Genomic DNA, 23417 nt, shown 5'->3' on the forward strand with positions numbered 1-23417 from the left:
GCTTGAGGGCATTTTCTAGTCCTTGTGCAGGTCAGGCCTGCTGTATGCAGAGTTAACATCCCCCAGAAGTTATCACCAATTAGGGGCAGGAGTTGGTGGATAAACACCCCCACTTCCTCCACCCTGAGTGGCCCAGTTTGGAAGCATGTCCTGCACAGTCTCCCAGAGACCGGCCCGTGTGTTGGAGCTCCAGTTGCCCAGAGTGGGATTCTGCTTGCTCACACATCCTTTACTGCTTCTTCTCTCTCGGGAGCTCTGCATGCCACAGCGTGCTCCCGGGAGCACCTCTCAAAGAAACAACATGCACCTAAACTCTGGTCTCAGGGTCTGCTTTAAAAGGAAACTAAGGTACAGCTAATTTTCAAACATTTAAAGATGAAAGATATGGTATACATATATCAAAACATCACATTGTATCCCATAAATACCTACAATTATTATTTGTCAATTAAAAATTAAAATGTAGGCTGGGTGAGGTGGCTCATGCCTGTAATCCCAGCACTTTGGGAGGCTGAGGTGGGTGGATCACCTGAGGTCAGGAGTTCGAGACCAGCATGACCAATATGGAGAAACCCTGTCTCTACTAAAAACACATTAGTGGGAGTGGTGGTACATGCCTGTAATCCCAACTACTCGGGAGGCTGAGGCAGGAGAATTGCTTGAAACTGGAAGGCGGAGGCTACAGTGAGTGGAGATCTCGTCATTGCAGTCCAGCCTGGGTAACAAGAGCAAACACTCTATCTCAAAAAAAAAAAAAAAGAAAAAAAACGGTAAAAAGAAAAGACAAAGATACCATGGTAACAGAAGATGCAAGAGGCCAAGCAGTACTTGACCACTAAGGCCTGGAGCGCCATTTCCTACCATGAAATAGTGACCTTGCCTCTGAAGAGCTGTCAGCACAGGGACTCCTCATTAACTCAGACTCTATTTCAGACTTTTTTTTTTTTTTTTTGAGACGGGGCTCACTTTGTCTCCCAGGCTGGAGTGCAGTGGCACAGCTCACTGCAGCCTCAAACTCCTGGACTCAATATCCTCTTGCCTCAGCCTCCCAAGTAGCTGAGACCACAGGTTGCACCATCACACCTGGCTAATTTTTTTTTTTAAGTTTTTTTAGAGACGATATCGCACCATGTTGCCTAAACTGATCTTGAACTCCTGAGCTCAAGGGATCCTCCTGCCTCAGCTTCTCAAAGAGCTGGGATTACAAACATGAGCCACTGCACCTGGCTTATTTTAGAATTTTCTATTGTAAGGCTTGCATTTGGTAAAGGTTTTCTTTGGCCAGGTAGAAAAGGTTTTAATCTGAATTTGAAACTGTAATTTGACACCATTATTTTACTTTATGCATAAAAAAACCCAAACAAGCAAAAAATAGTTTTTTGTTGTTGTTTTTTGTTTTTTTGTTTTGTTTTGTTTTGAGATGGAGTCTCACTTTGTCACCCAGGCTGGAGTGCAATGGCGTGGTCTCAGCTCACTGCAACCTTCAAGCGATTCTCCTGCCCCCACCTCCCCAGTAGCTGGGACTACAGGTGCGTGCCACCACACCCAGCTAATTTTTGTATTTTTAGTGGAGATGGGGTTTCATTATATTGGCCAGGCTGGTCTTGAACTCCTGATCTCGTGATCAGCTCAGCTCACCTCGGCCTTCCAAACTGCTGGGATTATAGGCGTAAGCAACCGTGTCCAGCCTTTATCGCTTTTTTTAAACTAGGGAAAAAAACATCAAAATGTCAGTACTATGGGTGACTTTTTTTTCTGTTTCCTAATTTGGGATTCTTTTAATAAATAGTGATATTTTATAATAACCATGTGTATATTTTTAAACTGTGTTGGCCAAACAGAACAGTCTTGGAAGGAAGCTGCTTGTGACTTCTATTTTGCGATTTCCACCCCATCTCACTTGCTCCTGGGACCTGGCATGTCACTGGCCCCAGCAATCACTGAAGACCCTCAGATCTGCATGTTTCATCCTCCCTGAGCTCCAGAGCCTTCTTTGACAAAAATGGAGCTATAGCTAGAGGGGCAAAAATGCTTTTAAAACAAGCAAACAAACAAAAAACCTCAAGCTGAACTCTTTTGCTTGCTAAGGTGGCAGATGGGAGAAGCGGCCTGGAGAGATGCATAATTCATTTCAGTGGGAAAATTAAATCTCTAAGTAGAACCCTTGAGCCTGCAGGGATTGGCCAGGGAGCCATGCCTAGAAATGAGAGCATGTGTCAGGAAAGAAGTCTTATCTATTTTCTTTTTTTTTTTTTTTTGAAACGGAGTCTCACTGTGTACCCCAGGCTGGAGCTCCCAGGTTCAAGCGATTCTCCTACCTCAGCCTCCAGAGTGGATGGGATTACAGGTACCTGGCACCACACCCAGCTACTTTTTGTATTTTTAATAAAGACAGGGTTTTACCATGTTGGCCCAGCTGCTCTCTAAATTCTGACCTCAAGTGATCCACCCACCTCAGCCTCCCAAAGTGCTGGCATAAGCCACCATGCCCAGCCATTTATCATTTTGAAGAGCCACATACAGGCTTCTTCCTTAACAAAAAACACTATTTAAGGATTTTTTTTTTCATAGAGACAGGGCCTCACTCAGTTGCCCAGGCTATAGCGCAGTGGTTCAATCACAGCTCATTATACCCTCAATCTCCCGGGCTCAAGGGATCCTCTCACCTCAGCCACTCCAGCAGCTAGGAGTGCAGGCATGTACCACCACACCCAGCTAATTTACTATTATTAATTTTTTTTTTTTTTGTAGAGACTGTCTTGCTATGGTGCCCAGGCTGGTCTCCAACTTCTGGCTTCAAATGATCCTCCCATTTTAGCCTCCTGAAGCACTGGGCTTACAGGTGTGAGCCACTGCACCTGGCCTATTTGAGGATCTCTTTGATGGGAAAAAGATGAGCTCTGCAGCATGGCCTGGAAAGAGGTGGAATAAAACAAAGAGAACTAAATTGTTCTGTACAATAAAGCAAGAGACTTTTGAGTTTCCCGGAACATTCTAGAAGGAGTATGAGAGGGCCCTGCAGCGGGGCTGAGGAAAGGAGCTCTTGGAGCCGGAGACCACCAAGTGAGGGGTTTCTGAGGGAGGAACAGCCACTGGATTACTGAGAACTCGGGTTCCTAACCTTCAACTTGGCAGTGCCCCACAGCCGTGGCAGCCCTCTCATTGGGACCCTAACCCTTCAAAAGAATTATTACACACAACAGCCGTGTTCTCAGTAGCTCCAAGAAATCAAAGAGAAAGAGGCTGGTGCCGGCAGAGAGAGAGAGAGAGAGCAGAAGTTTGTGAAGCAGCAAATACAGAACCATCCTGTTCTTATACAAAAATACATTTCCCCAAAATATTAACACTGGCTACATGCTCGTTTTAGGGTGATGAAATTATATGTGATTTTTGTTTACTTTTTTTAAAGTAACCATCTTTTCTAAATTTTCTGTGCTAGACATGTTTTACTTGAGCATATGGAGGGAAAAAACCAAAATTCCGTGAAAGTTCTATTTTAGAAGTGTTCTGCACGTAGTAGACACTCGCCCGAAACCCACGGGCCAAGGCAGGGAGGTGGCTCTCGGGACAAGGTCTGACCCTGCTCCTTACACCTCTCTGGTGGTACCAAATGCCTCCTGCCAAGTGGGAGCTCCCTGAATGTAGCTCTGTGTCCTCCTCAGCCAGGCCTCCATGTTGTCAGAAGGTGGTCGTAGCCCCCCGTGCCTCCTGAGAAAGCAGGAGGAATCTAGGTTTTATGGATCTTGAAGCTTATTCAATTTCTTTTCTTTTTTTTTTTTTGAGACAGTCTCACTCTGTTGCCCAGGCTGGAGTACGGTGGTACAATCTTGGCTCACTGCAACCTCTGCCTCCTGGGTTCAAGCAGTTCTCCTGCCTCAGCCTCTCCCAAGTAGACGGGACTGCAGGCCTGCACCACCACACCTGGCTAATTTCTGTATTTTTAGTAGAAATGGAGTTTCATCGTGTTGGCCAGGCTGGTCTCAGATTTCTGACCTTAAGCGATCCACCTGCCTCGGCCTCCCAAAGTTCTGGGATTAGTGAGCCACTGCGCCCAACCTCAATTTCTTTAAGTAAAAGAAAACCAAATAGGTATAGGACCTTGGAAGAGGCTGGTGCGAGTACAGGGGTCTGAAGCTTGGGGTAAATCCACCTTGGAGTAGGGGGGAATCTTCCTTCCCCTCTGACTTCAGATGAAGAGGGCAGCCTCCCTCCCCACCCCAGTGTCAGAGCCAGTGTCATTGACTCTACTTAGCTTGGTCGTAGTCTAACTCAGCTGATGTCAGGGTGCTCTGGGGGGTCACAAGAAGGGATGGGGAGTGGTATCGTTTCCTCCTTGACTTCCCCTCAGAAGTTAGGCCTGGCCCTGACTCCAAAGCTTTACTGTGTATGTCCCTGTGTAGGGTCAGTCTGGGCCAGGCCGGCATGGGAGGGGACCAGGCAGGGGTGGGTTGGGCCAGGCCAGGGTGGGTTCTGCCTTCTATAGGTTTTTAGCTGAGTAGAACAATTTATAGTGTAAAAAAAAAAAAAAAAAAATCTCTTCTCCTGAGAGTTCGAGACTAGCCTGGGCAACGTTGTGAGACCCTGTCTCTATAAGAAAATACTTTATTTTATTTTATATTTCATTTTATTTTGAAACAGAGTCTTACTCTGTCACCCAGGCTGGAATGCAGTGGTGCAATCTCCGCTCACTGCAACCTCTGCCTCCCAGGTTCAAGCGATTCTCCCGCCTCAGCCTCCAGAGTAGCTGGGATTACAGATGCTCACCACCACACCCAGCTAATTTTTGTATTTTTAGTAGAGACGGGGTTTCACCATGTTGGCCAGGCTGGTCTTGAACTCCTGACCTCAAATGATCCACCCACCTGAGCTTCCCAATGTGCTGGGATTATAGGCATAAGTCACCGCACCCAGCCTTCTACAAGAAAAGTTTTAAAAGCTATATACATATAACTGAAAAGTTACCACCTTGGCATTTTAAAATATAGTAAAGGCTGGGTTCAGTGACTCAGGCCTGTAATCGCAGTGTTTTGGGAGGGTGAGGCGGGAGGATTGCTTGAGTTCAGGAGCTCAAGACCAGCCTGGGTGACATAATGAGAACTCCATCACTACAAAAAGATAAAGAAAAAATAGCTGACCGTGGAGGTGCATCCATCTGCAGTCCCAGCTACTTGACAGGCTGAGGCAGGAGGATCGCTTGAGCCCAGGAGTTTGAGGCGGCAGTGAGCTGTGATCGTGCCACTGCACTCCAGCCTGGATGACAGAGTGAGAGCCTTCTAAATATGAAAAATCCTCCTCTCCCTTCAAAGGCATTCTGTATCTGTGCCTGTGTGTACACCCACTGCATTTTCATGTTTCTAAAGCATGGCGCTCATGGGGAAAGCTGGTCTGTGTACCACGTTTCTTCCATGGCACCACCCAAGTTTGGCTAGGAAAGAAAGGGGAGAGTAAAAACGTTATTGTGGTTGGGTAAACTACTCTATTAGGAGAGTAATACCTACCGCTGGGGTATGTGGGGAGGGGTGGAAATTGGCAGCAGCGTCCATATGTAAATATGTTCATATTTTTTCCCACCCAAATTTCATCTTGAATATGTACATATTTTTAACTTACTACAAGTCAGTGCTTGTCTTTATGCATTTTGGATCTACAAAAATGATCCCAACTAGGAAATAAAAGATGTGGACTTTTCTTTTTAATGAAAACTTGGATGTAAAAACCCAGGAATTTTTTGTTGCCTGTAATTTAATTCCTAATGTATCAGACATATTCCAAGTTTAACAGATATTTGTTTTTCTTTTGGATTCTGGCAAGTATGTTAACAGGAGGCAATTATGTGAATTAATATAAAATCCTTGTATTATACAGAAGAGCCTTCATTTTAAAAGTAATTTAATATTCCTTCTCTGATGGTGTTGATGTCATGAACTTGTTTGATTAACTCTTCAAATGGTTTCAAAGCGCTTGGGGTGGTAATTTATGAACTTCTAATTGATTTCCCCAGTCTTGGTTTGGCAGAGGCAGGCCTCCTGGAAACCCTGAGGAGGCTGGAGGCCACACTCAGCTTCCTTCTCAGACAAGGGAGCCCGCCGGGATGGACTTTCCCCGGGCGGCCGGGGGAGAGGGAGCTCTGGCATGGGAGACCAGGACTGTGACGTTTGACCAGGCTCACTGTGGTTCCTGAATCTGAAGCAGCTGAGCCCTCACTCCCTCTGAAGACGTGTGGAAACACCACAGGCAGTTCACAGGAACCATTTCCCACTGGCCTCACCTCAGAACAAGCCTTCCTTGTTCAGGGATGGACAAGACTCAGGAGGTGCAGTCCTCACCATGGTCCTGCCGCTCCACCACTTCCTGTCCAGGCCAGTTATTCATCACTAGTCCCGTCTCAGATGCTACACAGGGGACGCTCTGGGCCTTGGGAAGGTGAGGGGCTAGGGCTACCACCTCTTTTTTTTTTTTTTTTTTTTTGAGATGGAATTTCGCTCTAGTTGCCCAGGCTGGAGTGCAATGGTGAGATCTTAGCTCACCACAATCTTCACCTCCCGGGTTCAAGTGATCCTCCTGCCTCAGCTCCCGAGTAGCTGGGATTACAGACATGAGCCACCACACCAGGCTAATTTTGTATTTTTAGTAGAGACAGGTTTTCTCCATGTTTCCCAGGCTGACCTCAAACTCCTGAGCTCAAGCAATCCACCTGCCTTGGCCTCCCAAAGTGCTGGGATTACAAGCATGAACCACCTCGCCCAGCCATGGCCACCACCTCTTAAATCTGCCACCTACAAAAGCTCGCAGAGAAATCAAGGCCTTGGCTGGACCCCGGGAAATGATTATGTTACTTTTATTGTGTGCCCAGTGATTATCTACTCTCAATATCTTCTAGATAGTGGCCAGGCATGATGGTTCATGCCTGTAATCCCAGCACTGTGGGAGGCCGAGGCAGGCAGATCATTTGGGGTCGGAGTTCAAGACCAGCCTGACCAACGTGGTGAAACCCTGTCTCTACTAAAAATACAAAAAAAAAAAAATGAGCCAGGCATAGTGGTGCATGCCTGTAATCTCAGCTACTAGGGAGGCTGAGGTATGAGAATCAGTTGAACCCAGGAGGCAGAGGTTGCAGTGAGCCAAGATCGTGCTGCTGCACTCCAGACTGGGTAACAGTGAGACCGTGTCTCAAAAAAAAAAGAAAAAAGAAAAAAGAGGCCAGGCACAGTGGCTCATGCCTGTAATCCCAACACTTTGGGAGGTCAAGGTGGGCAGATCACAAGATCAGGAGTTTGAGATCAGCTTGACCAACATGGTGAAAACCCACCTCCAATAAAAATACAAAATTAGCCGGTGGTGGTGGCATGTGCCTGTAATTCCAGCTACTCAGGAGGCTGAGGCAGGAGAATCACTTGAATCTGGGAGGTGGAGGTTGCAGTGAGCCAAGATCACGCCATTGCACTCCAGCCTGGGTGACAGAGCGAGACTCCATCTCAGGAAAATAAAAGAGGCCAGGCTCAGTGGCTCATGCCTTTAATCCCAGCACTTTGGACTTTGGGAGGCCCCAGGCAGGCAGATCATGAGATCAGGAGATCAAGACCATCCTGGCTAACATGGTGAAACCTGTCTCTATTAAAAATACAAAAAAATTAGCCGGGCATGGTGGCGAGCACCTGTAGTGCAGCTACTCGGGAGGCTGAGGCAGGAGAATTGCTTGAACCCGGGAGGTGGAGGTTGCAGTGAGCCAAGATCACGCCACTGCACTCCAGCCTTGGCGACAGAGCAAGGCTCTGTCTCAAATAAAATAAAATAAAATTAAATTAAAAAATAAACTTCTAGATAGGAATAACTGTCTCCACTTTACAGATGAGAAAATGAGGGCCGGGGAGGTTAAGAAACAACACACCAAGCTAGTAAGGGGTGTAAATGGGACTCAACCCAACAGCTCCACATCCCAACCCACCGCAATAGATACTTCACTACATTCTTGGTCACAAAGCTCCTGAGGGCATGCCTGGGCCTTTCACTTCTGCATGCATCCCTCCCCAGAGTGGAGCACAGTCATGGGAAGTTGCAGCAAGCAGCTCTCACGGGCCTTGGAGTCTCACTACCTGGGCTTCAGCTTCCTCATCTGTCAAATGGAGATGACATTCACCTCCTTGGTGGATGAATTAAATGATATCATCTAAGCCCTTGGCACATCCACACGGACTCAAAGAGGGTTTCAGGGAGCAGAGACAAAGAGGCAGCCGGGAGGGTGGGTGGGGAATTCCCAGCTGTCCTGGGAGTTACGTTCCCTGCCAAGAATAGGAAACAGTGGGTAGAGCAGTTGGCCGGGGCACAGGTCTCGGTAGGGAGGCTGTGACGGAGAAGATGGGCACTCGTGAGCCTGAGCATTGTCCTGTGGGTGACAGGGCCCATCGCCTCCCGCGTGACATGCCAGAGAGTAGGAGAGAGGACTCTCCCCAGCTAGTCTGTCTCTGGTCTCTGGGCCAGGCTGCTAGGAGGTCTGACCCCTCGTTACTGTGGAAGGGGTGGTCCCAGAAACATGGATGACCACCAGAAGAGGAAATGAAAACATCATCTGCTTTGAAGTCAGGCTGAAGAGGACAAGTAGAGCTGACTCCTGGCCTGGGAAGCTGGAGTGGCTGTTTCCAGGACGGGCCTCCCTGGGAGAGGGACCCTGGTTGGAATTTAGGGACTGAGAAGAGCAGGAGAAGGTGAGATGCCACCCAGCCCCTAACCTGCTGAGGGACACCAGGGCAAAGCAGCCGCACCCCAAACTCTGAGGCGCACTGGGCTCCAGCCTCTGCCCCTGGCTAGGCTGCATGACCTTGGGCAGAACACTTAGTATCTGTGTCTCTGTGTCGGATGTGAAAGGGGGCTGTGCTGTCCATGCCTCATAGAGCTGTCGCAGTTATGAGGAACAAATGATTCCTACTTGTCAGGAAAGCTCTTGGAACAGTGCCAGGCACATAGCACAGAAAGCACCACCTGTCCTCAAGGCTGCTTACCCCTGCCCCGGTGGACTCACCTGGGCCTCCCTGGGGCTGCTGGAAAATGCTCACAGCCCAGCCCCTGGCCTCAGGGCCTCCCCTCAGCCTCCCTTCAGCCCCTCATCTGCTGTGGGGTTGACAACAGCCATGGAAGTGCCGCCCGCAGACAGGACCAGGTTCCCACCCAACCCAGGTTCCCACCCAACCCAGGACCAGGTTCGGCCACTACTGAAATGTCCCCAGTAGGGGCTCCAGCTTGTCTGATGGTGGAGGACCACTGCCCGTCTCCTCACCCTCAGCACGGATCTGCTTTTGCCCATGAAGATCCTTCAGAGCCAAGTGAGCTCCTGATACCGGAGCGGGGCGGGGGAGTGCTGCGTAGAGAAAGGCAGGTCCCTGGCTAGGGCTCCACCCCCACAGACCTAGGTGAGGACCAGCACTCCTGCCTCTGCACCCAAATGTTGCATTTCCCAAGCCCACCCTGACCCGCCACGCCCTCATCTTGTGCCTATAAATCCCTGAGACACACAAGAGGCTGGATGTCCTGAGGAACACATAGAAGACACCAGCGGCGTGTTGTCAAGAGCACACCAGCAGAAGATCACACCCAACAGGCAGCGGCAGGCCACTGGCCATCGACCAGCAACAGAACGACTCAGAGTTTGACCAGAGCGCTCGGAGAAGAGTCAGCCACTGAGTGGCCCAACTGCACGGGAAAACCATCTCCATTCTTACCTCCACATCTGCTGAGATCTACTTCTGCTCATATGTAAAACCTTGCACTCATTCTCCAAGCCCATGTGTGATCCGATTCTTCCAGTACACCAAGGCAAGAAACCCCAGGATACAGAAATCCCTCTGTCTTGTGCTAAGGAAGGGGATCTAACTGAGCTGGTTAACACAAGCCGCCTATAGAGGGCAAACTAAAAAAGCACCCCATAACACACACCCACTGGAGCTTCAGCTGTAAACATTCACCCCTAACACTGCCGTGGTGTTGGAGTCCCACAGCCTGTATGCTCCCCTAGAGGTTTGAGCAGCTGGGCACTGGAGAAGCGAGCCACACCCCCATCACATGCACTTCCAGGGGGACAAGGGAACCTTTCCCCTTTCACTCCCACTAACTCTCCTCAGACCCACCCTACGTCCACCGCAGCCTCCATGCCCAACACTCCTTCCTTGTTAAGAACTCAGCTCGGAAGTCTTTCAAGCGTTGTTAATGGTCCTTGGATTTGTCGGTGGGACCAAACGATTCTCTCATGCAAGAACAAGGAGGGACCACAAGCTACAGATGGGGGCAGCAGAAGAAACACCCAGTGCCAGGGACCCCAGGTGCTGGCAGCCGTGAGTGTGGCAACCTCTCCAGACGAGTTCCTCATGGCCCTCTCCTCATGCTCCCTGGAGCATTTTCCACTTTCCTGAACAATCCGAGCCCCCAGGCCCAACAGTTCTTGGATTCCAGGCCCAACAGTTCTTGGATTCCAGGCCCATGAAGGGACCCCTGGGGCCACAGCACAAGGGCACCAGGGTCTAATGGGAGAGACCTGGTCTGAGACGCAGGCCCGTCCGCTTCCTGCCCTGACACGGTGCCGCCCACACTGTTGGTCCGGTGGCTCTGATCCTTCATGATCGAGCCCCCGCGTCTCTACCACGGCAGTGTCATCCGCAGCCCCATCCTCCCACCAGGACTAGGAAATACTTCCAAACCAGTCACTCTGTCCAAATGATGCTTTCGAGTTACCCAGGACACAGGGAGAATTCTCATCCCTGGAGCTTTAAGTACTTTCTTGTCGTTGGTGCTGCCCTACACAGGACCCAAACCACTCCAGGGCCTCTCTCCCTCCTGCCTCTTTACTGGCTAAATGGACAAATGTGGAACCTCCTCAGAATGGGAAATATGATGCAATGCATCCAATGCTTCGTGAGGGCCTGATGAGCTTTAATCCATCCCATTATCCTTTAGAAATGGTCATTGAACTGGAAGTTCAGATTTGGAGAGGGGACATGGAGAAAATTCCATGGCATCTCTAGAAAAAGGACAGCAAGAAGGTTTTCACACTAGAAGGATGTCAGCTGTTCCCCACAGCTCCAGGAACAGGGTGGAAAAGGGGCTTCTAATCCCCACACCCAGGCCCCCAAAGAATATGTGGCTGAACCCAAGGGGTGCCGGCCTCCCCACCCAAGGGCCTTACCTGGGTGTGCCAGGGCCTGGCTGGCTCAGGAGGTGCTGGTCCGTGGGGCATGTGGCGGCTGCACACCCAACCACCCCGACTGGCAACAGAGGGCCTATTTTTAGGGTCAGATCTGCTGACGCTGACCTTGTGTGCTGTCCAGTCTATGAGGAGACCTATGACATCTGCTTGCAAAATGATTCACCAGTGCGACCTGAAACCCTTGACTTAGGCAGCCCTGTACCTGGAGCCCATATGCTTGTCCCCAGCCCAGCCACAGAGGCAGGACATGTGGCCGCCAGGGCAGGGACAGACAGGAATTTTCCAGCTTTGTTTTCCCAGGATGGATGAGACCAGGTGTCTACAGGCCCTGCCCTGAGCCCTGTTCCAGAACAGCTAGAACACGGGAGGTTTGCCCACTGGCACAGAGCCCATGGGAGGGCCAGGGTGCCCAGCATGGGAAGAGCTCTCCGTTCCAGCCTTTTCCGAGACTTTGTGGAGCCATTTCTGAGAGCCCAATGGAATGGATGCCACATCACACAGGGTGATCCATGAAACTCTGAGAAAGACTCTAAGCTTGGGGAGGGTTTGTGCTGTGTGGCTTCCAGTGAGACCCTAGCACGCACGCAACCATGCTGGGCTTCAGTCAGGATAATGATCATAATATCCTCCTCTTATGTTGCTACAAGGACTAAATGAGATCAAGAGTGGAGTGGTATTAGAATATTTAACAGTCTGTAGTGAGCCAAGTTTGTCCCACTGCACTCCAGCCTGGGTGACAAAGCAAGATCCTGCCTCAAAAAAAAAAAAAAAAAAAAAAAATTTAAGGTTACCCATCATTAACAGTCATCCCAAGGTCTCTCTTCTTGGCCCTCTCTTCTGTCAACCTCCCTCCTCAATGGCCCTAGTATTCTTTGCCCTTGGATCCCCCCACCAAGCCCTGCCAATGTAGCCACCCCTTTTTAATAGAGACGGGCAAAATCCTACCCAGTCTCCTCTAATTTTCTAGTAAAATCTTTCCAGGGCTTGCTACAGGTCCTTATAATGAATGATGTGGTTCTCCATTCATATCCATCCTTGTCACCCTCTTTGGGGCATGCTTTAGTGTGTGAAGGACTGGGAGAAGTAGGGAAGGAGGCACCAGGCTCCCACATCCCTCACTTAACACAATCCTCTTGCCTTGGGGTCGTTATATTGTCCTCTGCAACTTTATTCAGCAAACCAAAGATCTTCCTCACAATTTGCTACATTAACTACTGCCAGTTTTATTTCTAGTGATTATTTCTACTAGTACTCTTCATTGCAAAACTACTAAGTGACTTAGCTCTTATTGATTTCTTGGTGTGAAGAAAATTCCCAAGGCAAACACACGGAATCTGAGTGTACAATGAAGTGAGAATGTCAGAGTCCAAATATCTCTGCTGTCAAGTACTGGAGTCAAAACAGCAAGGTCGAAAGACCCTTCTGCACTTACCCCAAGAACTATGGGAGTCAGAGATGCTGGAATTGACAAAGAGAGAGAAGGGTTTCTTCTTAGCTGGGAGCCTAGGCGTCAGCCCCAGCCCCAGTCAAGGGCTGAGGAAGCAAGAGGGAGCTCTGAAGATGTAGGTTCAGCCAGGGGCAAAAATCAAATATCTAAAGACATCTGAGCAAGCTAGATGATTGAGAGAGAGAATATTTCACACCATCCAGGAAACGTTCAATGACTTAATTTACACAAAGTCAAGAGGAGAATTTGGTGGGTTGTTGGATTATCACCTCCAGTAGGGTAGAACCTAAATGTGATTGACCAGAAGACTGATGACCCCTCCTCCAATCCTTCACTAATCAAAATAGGCCAAAAACAGGGTGACAAGGATAGAGAACCAGAGGCTCCTAGTGCCCTGTGGATACCTGAATATGCATGGAGGTTGAGTCCAGCTGGAGCCCAGGGGAGAGGCCTCCCTACCCACCCAGAGGCCAGATCCAATAGCTGTAAGTCTGCACCTCTCTCTTCCTTCATATTAAAAAAAACAAGCAAAGCAAGAGAAACGGAGGCCCATGTGCTGCAGGAAGTCCAACGCCCTCTCCAACATCTCAGAGGACTGTTTTCCCCCTGGGAAAGGAATAGTAGGATGGCTCTTATTTCTCCAAAGTCAATTCTACTGTGGCCTCTCCACCCTCGCGGGCACCTCTGACCTCTCACTCCTGCAACTTCATTCCAAGCTTGACACCACCATCTTCTATTATTCCTCCATCACTCGCCCAAGGCTTTGTGTGGGGTGGAGGGACTGCAGCACAGAGAAGCAGACAACTCCACATTCAATGTTCAACCTCCCCATTCTTTGAAAACTGTTGGCTGGGCTCCATCTCCAAGGCCTTTCTGTGTACTGCCGTGTTCAGGAGGCTCCTCTCTGTACGTGCGATTGTCACAGCCTTCCTTTTTCTTCAGTTGTCATCTCTCGCCTCTTGTCTAGAGCTGAGTGCCTCAACAGGCTAGAGAGTCCTCCTATTGCCATGCAGAGCAACTCAGCTCCAGCTCCCTCTTAGTCTCAGTCTCTCAGGCAGGCTAAGCCTAGGGTGCCCCCCATTCTCATTCAACAAGCCCACCCAGGCATTGTCCTGGAGAAGACACCTATTCAAGAGGGGAATTTTTTTTTTTTTTGAGACAGAGTCTTGGTCACCCAGGCCACAGTGTAGTAAGTATAGTGGCGCCATCTCAGCTCACTGCAGTCTCTGACCTCCTGGATTCAAGCCATCCTCCCACCTTGGCCTCCCAAGTAGCTGGGATTACTGGTGTGTGCCATCATGACCGGCTAATTTTTGTATTTTTAGTAGAGGTAGAGTTTCACCATGTTGGCCAGGCTGGTCTCAAACCCTGACCTCAAGTGATCCACCCACCTTGGCCTCCCAAAGTGCTGGGATTATAGGCATGAGCCACCAAGCCAGGTCAAAAGGGGAACTTTTTAACTCTTCTAAATAGAACCATCATTAGACCCTGGACATAAGAGACCCTGTCCTTGTGTTTTTTTAAGAGGGCCCACAGGTTACAAACACAAACACACTGAGATACTGCTACATACCTATGAGAGTGGCTAAAAACAAACAAACAAACAAACAGGGAACTGACAATACCCAATGCTGGTAAATGTAGCAAGCCTTGTCCCTACAAAAGAAAGAAAAAAAGAAAAAAAAATCCTGCTTTGCTGGAACTGTTCTGTAATCTTGCTCATGATGGTGATTATAGAACTATATGCATTTGCCAATAAAACTGCTTATCAAGAAGAGTTGATTTTGTTGTATATACATTTAAAATAAGAATACCTAGCCTGGTGTGGTGGCTCATACCTGTAATCCTAGCACTTTGGGAGGCCGAGGTGGGTGGATTACCTGAGGTCAGGAGTTTGAGACCAGCCTGGCCAGCATGGAGAAACCCTGTCTCTACTAAAAAATATAAAAATTAGCTAGGCACGGTGCCAGGAGCCTGTAATCTCAGCTACTCAGGAGGCTGAGCCAGGAGAGTCACTTGAACCCGGGAGGCGGAGGTTGCAGTGAGCCAAGATTGAGCCATTGCACTCCAGCCTGGGAGACAGAGAGAGACTCTGTCTCAAAAAAAAAAAAAAAAAAAAGGAGAAGACTTTACCCACTTTTGTAACTAAAACCATCCACAGGCCACAGAGAATGCTTTTCCCTTTCTCTTGCTCTGTATCCTCAAAACTAAAGGTAACTAAATCTGAATTGCATGAAGGTTGGTGGGCTGTGCTGCCACTAACCTTGAAGGTGGACACTGCTTTGGAGTACTAGGAGAATTTGGACTGTGGAAGGGCTTCCCAGCCAAGAAAGAGAGCTTATTCTACTTATCAAGTTCGTCGATTCAGATAGTATAAAGGACGTGGTAGCACTGAGCATCGTGGTGTCTGTGTTTCACTTCACAGTTCTGGGGGCGCTCCAGAATTAGCATGGTATTCTGACAGTTGCATAATAGATGAGAAATATTTTGGTATATTACACAGTTCACAAAGTTTTTGTTTTGTTTTGTTTTGTTTTTGAGATGGAATTTCACTCCTGTTGCCCAGGCTGAGTGCAATGGCACAATCTTGGCTCAGCTCACTGCAACCTCTGCCTCCCAGATTCAAGTGATTCTCCTGCCTCAGCCTCCCAAATAGCTGAGATTACAGGCGCCTGCCACCAGGCCCAGCTAATTTTTTGTATTTTTAGTAGAGACGGGGTTTCACCATATTAGTCAAGCTGGTTTCGAACTCCTGACCTCAGGTGATTCACCCACCTCAGCCTCCCAAAGTGTTGGGATTACAGGCATGAGCCACTGCGTCCAGCCCCATAGTGTTCTTTAAAGCCCCCATATGTAGGACTAGATGTAATGACTGTAATGCCTAATGACAATTCTTTTTTTTTGTTTTTTAAAGAGACGGGGTCTTGCTATGTTGCCCAGGCTGGAGTGCAGTGGCTATTCACAGGCACAATCCCACTACTGATCAGCATGGGAGTTTTGGCCTGCTCCGTTTCCAACCTGGGCTGGTTCACCCCTCCTTAGGCAACCTGGTGGTCCCCCGCTCCTGGGAGGTTACCATATTGATGCCAAACTTAGTGCAGACAACTGATCAGCATAGCGCACTACAGCCCAGAACTCCTGGACTCAAGAGATCCTCCAGCCTCAGCCTCCCGAATAGCTGGGACTACAGGCATGTGCCACTGTGCCCGGCTTTTTGAGACTGAGTTTCACTCTTGTTGCCCAGGCTGGAGTGCAATGGCAAGATCTCAGCTAATCGAAACCTCCACCTCCTGGGTTCAAGTGATTCTCCTGCCTCAGCCTCCCGAGTAGCTGGGGTTACAGGCATGTACCACCACACCTGGCTAATTTTGTATTTTTAGTAGAGATGTGGTTTCTCCATGTTGGTCTGGCTGGTCTTGAACTCCCGACCTCAGGTGATCCGCCCGGCTCAGCCTCCCAAAGTGCTGGGATTACAGGCATGAGCCACCAAACCCAGCTATGATAACAATCTTTATATTGGCTACTAGACTTGTAAATAGTTTCATTTTTATAATGTTTTATTTATTTATTTATTTATATTTGTTGAGATAGGGTCTCATTCTATCACCCAGGCTGGAGTGCAGTGTTGTAATCATAACTCACTGCAGCCACGACCTCCCTGGCTCAGTTGATCCCCCCACCTCAGCCTCCCAAGTAGCTGGGACCACACCCACCTAATTTTAAAATTTTTTGTACAGATGATGTCTCCCTATGTTGCTCAGGCTGGTCTTGAACTCCTGGGCTCAAGCAATCCTCCCCCCTCGGCCTCCCAAAGTGCTGGGATTACAGGCATGAGCTACTACACCCAGCCTATAACAAAATTTTATGACATTTAACAGAATTTTAAAAAAAAATGAGTTAAGATTTTCAGGTTCATTTAGATCATTTTATTTTAAAACTTTGATAGTCAATAATTATATTTCTTTTTATTTTTAATAGAAACATTGAATATCTTAGAAGAAAAGAACGCTTAAAAATTATATGAAAATAATTTTAGGTTTTTATTGTTTTCATTTAATTTTTTATTTTTTTAGACAGTCTTGCTCTGTTACCCAGGCTGGAGTGCAGTGGCATAATCTTGGCTCACTGCAACCTCCATCACCTGGGCTCAAGTAATTCTCCCACCTCAGCCTCCCAAGTAACTGGGACTACATCTGTGCACCACCACGCCTAATTTTTTTTTCATTTTTATGTAGAGACGGGGTTTCACCATGTTGCCCAAGCTGGTCTCAAACTCCTGAGCTCAGGCAATCCACCTGCCTCTGCCTCCCAAAGTGCTGCAATTACAGGCATGAGCCACCGTGCCTGGCCTAATTTGGTTCCGATAAAGACTATGTTCATACTTTTTTTCACTTTGAATTCAATGAGTCATTCATTTTATTTTTGATCCTTTAGAGCAGCACTGTCCAATAGAAATATAATGCAAGCTGTGTATACAATTTTAAATTTTTTAGTAGGCACATTCAAGAGTAAAAAGAGTGGCTAGGTGCGGTGGCTCACACCTGTAATCCCAGCACTTAGGGAGGCCGAGGTGGGGGGAATCACGAGATCAGGAATTCGAGACTAGCCTGACCAACGTGGTAAAACCCATCTCTACTAAAAACAAAACAAAACAAAAAAACCCCACAAAAATTAGCTGGGCATGGTGGCGTACACCTGTAATCCCAGCTACTCAGGAGGCTGTGGCAGGAGAATCACTTGAACCTGTGAGGTGGAGGTTGCAGTGAACCGAGATCATGCCATTGCACTCCAGCCTGGATGCCAGAGTGAGACTCAATCTCAGAAAAAATAAAATAAAATAAAAAAATAAAAAGAGCCAGGCATAGTGGCACATGCCTATAATCCCAACTATTTCGGGGGCTGAGGGGGAAGGATCACTCGAGCCCAGAGTTTGAGTCTGGGCAACATAGTGAGACTATCTCCCCCTAAAACAAACACCTAAAATTAAACAGGTGAAATTAATTTTAATAATACATTTCACGAAATATGCCCACATATTATTTCAACATGTAATCAATATGAAAAATTAGATATTTGACATCATTTTTTTATTTCACACTGTGCCTTTGAAATCTGTGAGCATTTTATCTATAGCACATTTCAATTTGGACCAGCCATCTTTCAAGTGCTCAGTAGCCCCAAAGTGCTAGCGGCCCCTATGCCGGACAGCCCAGGTCTAGATCACTGAGAATGGGACAAGTCAGTGTGGTGATGGAAATATGGGGTGGGGCCTTCCATTTGTCCTCCAGCCCGGGCCTGACCTACCTTCCTCCCACCAAGAGGACAAGTTTCCTCACATGATCACACACCTTCCCTCCTGCCCTGCCTGGGTTGATCACAATTCCTAAAGTCTAGGTGTAGGTGCCTTTGGAGGTTTCAGTGGCTCTCGAAGGAGATTGCTGGTGGCTGGCCTGGTCACGTCTGCTGTGGAGCTGTCACTTTTGACTCTGATTGCTAAGCTATGTGAGGACATTGTGTTTGGTGAAAAGGCATAAGGAACCAGGATGTTTCTCTGAAATCGATACCTCTATTTCTCTCCCTGGCTGTTGAAACACTGGGAAAGCCGCTGTCAGTCTTCTGCTGGGGAGCTCCGAAGCACTTAGGACCCACAGCAGGGGCTGTGGGTAGAGGTCCTCCCCAAATTCTGCCTTTCCCAAGGGATGAATGCCTTGCCCAAGCCTGTCAGTGATCTCAGCAAATTGGTCGATTGTGTCTCTATTAGCATCTCTGTCTACATGCCAAGACTTGTTTATTTTACAGATAGATGGCTGTTTCCTCTTCACGGCCTGTTAGCGCATCAAAGTGACGCTGATGAGGCTTGACAGGGTGATTGCTTGCATGGGGGAGGCAGGAGAGGAGAGGAGTGAAGGATATGCCTTTTCAAACATAAGGAATTGGGTTCAAATCCTGCCTCTGCCACTTACCTCTAAGCTTGTACAAATTCCTTAACTTCTCCAAGCTCATCTATCTCTAAGTTAGGAATAATAACAGGAACAGGAACAGGCTCCATCTCTAGCTTTATGGTGAGGATCAAATAAGATAATGCATATAAAGCTCTTGGCTTGTCCTAAGCAACCAATCCGTGCCAGTCACTGCTGTGCTTTTTCTCACTCTCCCTCAACTCTGATGCATTGTCTTAGCTCTGATTGGACTAAGATACCCCTAAAGAGGATTAAATTAACAAACCAATGGGGGCTGAAATTTCCCCATGGATTTAGCAGTTTACCCAGGTGAGGCCCAACTCTGTGTCCAGGCCCTGTTCTAGAAGCAGCCAGCAGGTCAGGGAGGCAGGAACTCAGGACCTGTCCGGGGTTACCTCACTGTCTGGTGGGGAAATGGACTCCCGAGCACATGCTGGTGGCTCAGGGATGCGTGCTGTGCTTGGGGTGCGCACGGGGAAGGGCTGCCCATAAGAGCCAGGAGACTCCGTAAAGACTGCTCAGAAGTGGCCAGTTTGGCACTGGATGGGAGTGTCCTATGATAACGTGCTGGTCATCCATGAACCCAGTGGGCACTCAACAAATACTTGAGTGATATTATTCCAAACTGCCATGGATCTTTTGTTCAAAGATAGACATATGCCAATCCATGATCTTTTGGTTTTTTCATTTGTTCGGTTTTCTAGAGACAGGGTCTTGTTCTGTTGCCCAGGCTAAAGTGCTGTGGAGTAATCATAGCTCATGGCAACCTTGAAATCCTGGGCTGAAGTGATCCTCCCGTCTCAGCCTCCTCCCAAGTAACTGGGACTACTGACGTGCACCACCACGCCTGGCTAAGTTTTGTTGTTGTTGTTGTTTTTAATTTTTTGTAGAGACACGGTCTCACTTTGTGGCCCAAGCTGGTCTTGAACTCCTGGCCTCAAGCAATCCTCCTACTCAGCCTCCCACTGTGCTGGGATTACAGGTGTGAGTCACCACACCCAACCAACCCACGATAGTTTAGTCATTGACAGGTGCCTTGAGCCAACCCCAGTTAAATTTCAGGGCTCTATCTTGGAGGCAAAAAAGATGATAATATATAGGCTGGACTGAGCTCAGTTTTAGGAAGGAGTTGACTTTGATACATTGTGCAGAGGATCTGTACTGGTCAGGAACCAGCAAGGAACAATTCACCAGAGTTAGTTTAAATAATAAAATTTTGACGAAGGGACTACATATAGAATGTGGACAGAGTTACAGGAATAAACAGAATGCTGCAGCACCCAGGAAGTAGCATCAGTGGAAAGCCATGGGATGTAGCCATACAGATGTGGCTGTGACCCAGCTTCAATCCAGCAGATAAAGACAATATTCTCAGGGATAGCAGAGCAACAAGGTGGAAGGAAGCTGGGTCCCTGCATGACCTTGTGGAGCTGAGTCACCTTGCCTGTCTAGACTGCCCACCTACCTCTGTACAGTGACATGAGGGAGAAAAAAGTGGCTGTCTGTTTAAGCCACTGTATTCTGGAGTCTCTGTTACAACAACTGGACTGTGCCCTTATGCATTCAAAGGCCAATGCAGCTGGAATAGGGTGAGAGAGGGAGTGAGTGTTAGCAGATGAGGGCCAAGATCCCATAGGGCCCTGTAGGCCAAGGTAAAGAGTTTGGAATTGGGCTGGGCATGGTGGCATGCACCTGTAATCCCAGCACTTTGGGAAGCTGAGGCTGGTGGATAACCTGAGGTCAGGAGTTCGAGACCAGCCTGACCAACATGGCAACACCCCATCTCTACTAAAAATACAACATTAGCTGGGTGTGGTGGCACATGCCTGTAATCCTAGCTACTCTGGAGGCTGAAGCAGGAGAATCACTTGAACTCGGGAGGTGGAGGTTGCAGTGAGCTAAGATTGTGCCATTGCACTCCAACCTGGGCAACAAGAGGGAAACTCCATCTCAAAAACAAAAAGAGTTTGGAATTTGTTCTAGGGAGTGATGCTTACACAAACTGATTTGCATTTGAAAAAGAACACTTTGGTTTGTAGAGAATGGAATACAGTAAACAAAAGTAGAGGCTGGGGCGCTCTCTGCTCCTCCTGTTCCACAGATAGCTGTCTCTTGCCTCTCATAGCCAGCCACATCCCTGAGACACCATGGGGAAGGTGAAGGTCGGAGTCAATGGATTTGGTCGTATTGGGCGCCTGGTCACCAGGGCTGCTTTTAACTCTGGTAAAGTGGATATTGTCACCATCAATGATCCCCTCATTGACCTCAACTACATGGTCTACATGTTCCAGTATGATTCCACCCATGGCAAATTCCATGGCACTGTCAAGGCTGAGAACGGGAAGCTTGTCATCAATGGAAATCCCATCACCATCTTCCAGGAGTGAGATCCCTCCAAAATCAAGTGGGGTGATGCTGGCACTGAGTACGTGGTAGAGTCCACTGGCGTCTTCACCACCATGGAGAAGGCTGGGGCTCACTTGCAGGGGGGAGCCAAAAGGGTCATCATCTCTGCCCCCTCTGCTGATGCCCCCATGTTCGTGATGGGCATGAACCATGAGAAGTATGACAACAGCCTCAAGATCATCAGCAATACCTCCTGCACCACCAGTTGCTTAGCGCCCCTGGCCAAGGTCATCCATGACAACTTTGGTATCGTGGAAGGACTCATGACCACCGTCCACGCCATCACTGCCACCCAGAAGACCGTGGATGGCCCCTCCGGGAAACTGTGGCGTGATGGCCGTGGGGCTCTCCAGAACATCATCCCTGCCTCTACTGGCGCTGCCAAGGCCATGGGCAAGGTCATCCCTGAGCTGAACGGAAAGCTCACTGGCATGGCCTTCCATGTCCCCACTGCCAACGTGTCAGTGGTGGACCTGACCTGCTGTCTGGAAAAACCTGCCAAATATGATGACATCAAGAAGGTGGTGAGGCAGGCGTCAGAGGGCCCCCTCAAGGGCATCCTGGACTACACTGAATACCAGGTGGTGTCCTCTGACTTCAACAGCAACACCCATTCTTCCACCTTCGATGCTGGGGTTGGCATTGCCCTCAACGACCTCTTCATCAAGCTCATTTCCTGGTATGACAATGAATTTGGCTACAGCAACAGGGTGGTGGACCTCATGTCCCACATGGCCTCCAAGGAGTAAGACCCCTGGACCACCAGCCCCAGTGAGAGCACAAGAGGAAGAGAGGCCCTCACTGCTGGGGAGTCCCTGCCACACTGAGTCCCTCACCACACTGAATTGTTCCTCCTCACAGTTTCCATGCAGACCCCTTGAAGAGGGAGGGGCCTAGGGACCCCCACCTTGTCGTGTACCATCAATAAAGTCCCCTGTGCTCAGCCAACAACAAAAAAAGTAGAGGCTGGGACGCTAGTGAGGAGGTTATTCTGGATGTCCAGGCAAGAGATGCTGGTTGCCTTGGTCAAGGGTGGTAGCGGCAGAGGTTGGGAGAAGTAAATCAGATTCTGGATAGGTTTTGATGATGCATTTTCTGATGATTTTGACTTTGAGAGGTTTGTATGTTCAAGAATAAATGAAATAATACACAGTGCTTAACCCAGGCCCTAGCACATAACCATTGTTGTTTTAATAAAGGCTTTCTAATCCTGCTGCTATAGCTTTTCCAACAGGATGGGGGTGGGTTAGGTTAGCAAAGCAACTCACTACGTAAGGGTCTGTGGACAAGGTCTGGGACTGTCCCTGAGGCCAGTTTCAGGAGGGAAGGATGTCCGCGGGCATAACCCAGGAGCCTGAGAGACCCTTGTGGCTGCAGTCGGGCTTGAAACCATCAAAAATTCACTCCCTCTGACCATTTCTGTACAGCAAATAGTGAACCATCACCTATTACAAGCTGGAAAGTACTCTAGAATCTGAGTGGAAAGTACCAGTAAGAGACGCCGTGCACTGTCCTCATGTTGCTGCTATTCTTTGCACTAGGATTTGCACAGAGTGAGGTGTCTATTTTTATTTGGCTCTTCTATCTTTCCTCACACAACCGGCCCCGTCCTACTGGGAACTGAGAACATTTAAATTGTTAAATGATAAATAAAATGTCACAGTCCCTTTCCAGTTAAAAGCTCAAGTGGGCCGGGTGCTGTGGCTCACGCCTGTAATTCCAGCACTTTGGGAGGCCAAGGCAGGAGGAACACTTGAGGCCAGGAGTTCAAGACCGATCTGGGTAACATCTCTACCAAAACCAAACAACAACAAAAAAATCAAAAACCACCGGTTCTAGTGATGTGTGCCTATAATCCCAGCTACTCAGAAGACTGAGGTGGGAGGATCACTTGAGCCCAGAAGGTTGAAGCTGCAGTGAGCAGTGAATGCACCGCTACACTCCAGCCTGGGTGGCAGAGTGACACCCTGTCTCAATAACAACAACAACAACAACAACAACAACAAAAATCTCAAGCACTTCAAATTCCTTTCTCCTGCCCAAGACGGATTATGGGTGACATCAGGGCTTATTGCAAGAAGCAAGGTGGCAAGAAGGCCTTGATGCTGTGAGCCCCTTGAGCCTGGCTGCTGCCAGTCTATGTTGGTGCAAAAGGATCTTCCAGAAGCCTGAGTAAAGAGTAAAGCCCCCCTCTTTCAGTTTCTTCCTCACTCTGTATGGCACCCCCACTGCCTCTGGGACACTGTCTTAGAGAAGGGAGGTCACTTCCACAGACCTCCGTCACTGCCCGTCCTCACCTCCCCTCTTCTTCAAGCATCCTCTTTCTTTCGTTTCTTACCAGAATATCCTCTCCTCTTGGCCTCCTCCTACTGAATGTGGCCTCCCTTTCCCATTTTTCTAGGACAATAATGAC

At 48.5% G+C, this 23417-nt stretch overlaps 1 protein-coding gene and 1 pseudogene across 2 annotated transcripts in view; one reads left to right on the top strand and one right to left on the bottom strand.

Annotated features, from left to right (window-relative positions):
* The window catches only part of DUSP29 (dual specificity phosphatase 29), a 38888-nt gene extending 27549 nt beyond the window's left edge, over positions 1-11339 (bottom strand). Inside the window, exon 1 of one of the 2 annotated variants that reach the window (XM_012466299.2) lies at positions 11171-11339. Coding sequence is in view for 1 of the 2 variants with exons in the window: in XM_064374343.1 (XP_064230413.1) it covers positions 9714-9721 (8 nt within the window). In the remaining variant the exon portion in view is untranslated. Of the gene's footprint in view, positions 1-9713; positions 9739-11170 lie in introns of those variants that run through there. The other variant, XM_064374343.1, reaches the window with a different exon arrangement.
* A 9406-nt stretch (positions 11340-20745) lies between these two features.
* LOC105726750 (glyceraldehyde-3-phosphate dehydrogenase-like) lies at positions 20746-21800 on the top strand (annotated as a pseudogene).
* Positions 21801-23417: the final 1617 nt, after the last annotated feature.

Source organism: Aotus nancymaae, unplaced genomic scaffold (assembly GCF_030222135.1).
Source record: "Aotus nancymaae isolate 86718 unplaced genomic scaffold, 86718_ANA_hifiasm-v0.15.2.pri h1tg000010l, whole genome shotgun sequence".
Taxonomy (NCBI): Eukaryota; Metazoa; Chordata; class Mammalia; order Primates; family Aotidae; genus Aotus; species Aotus nancymaae.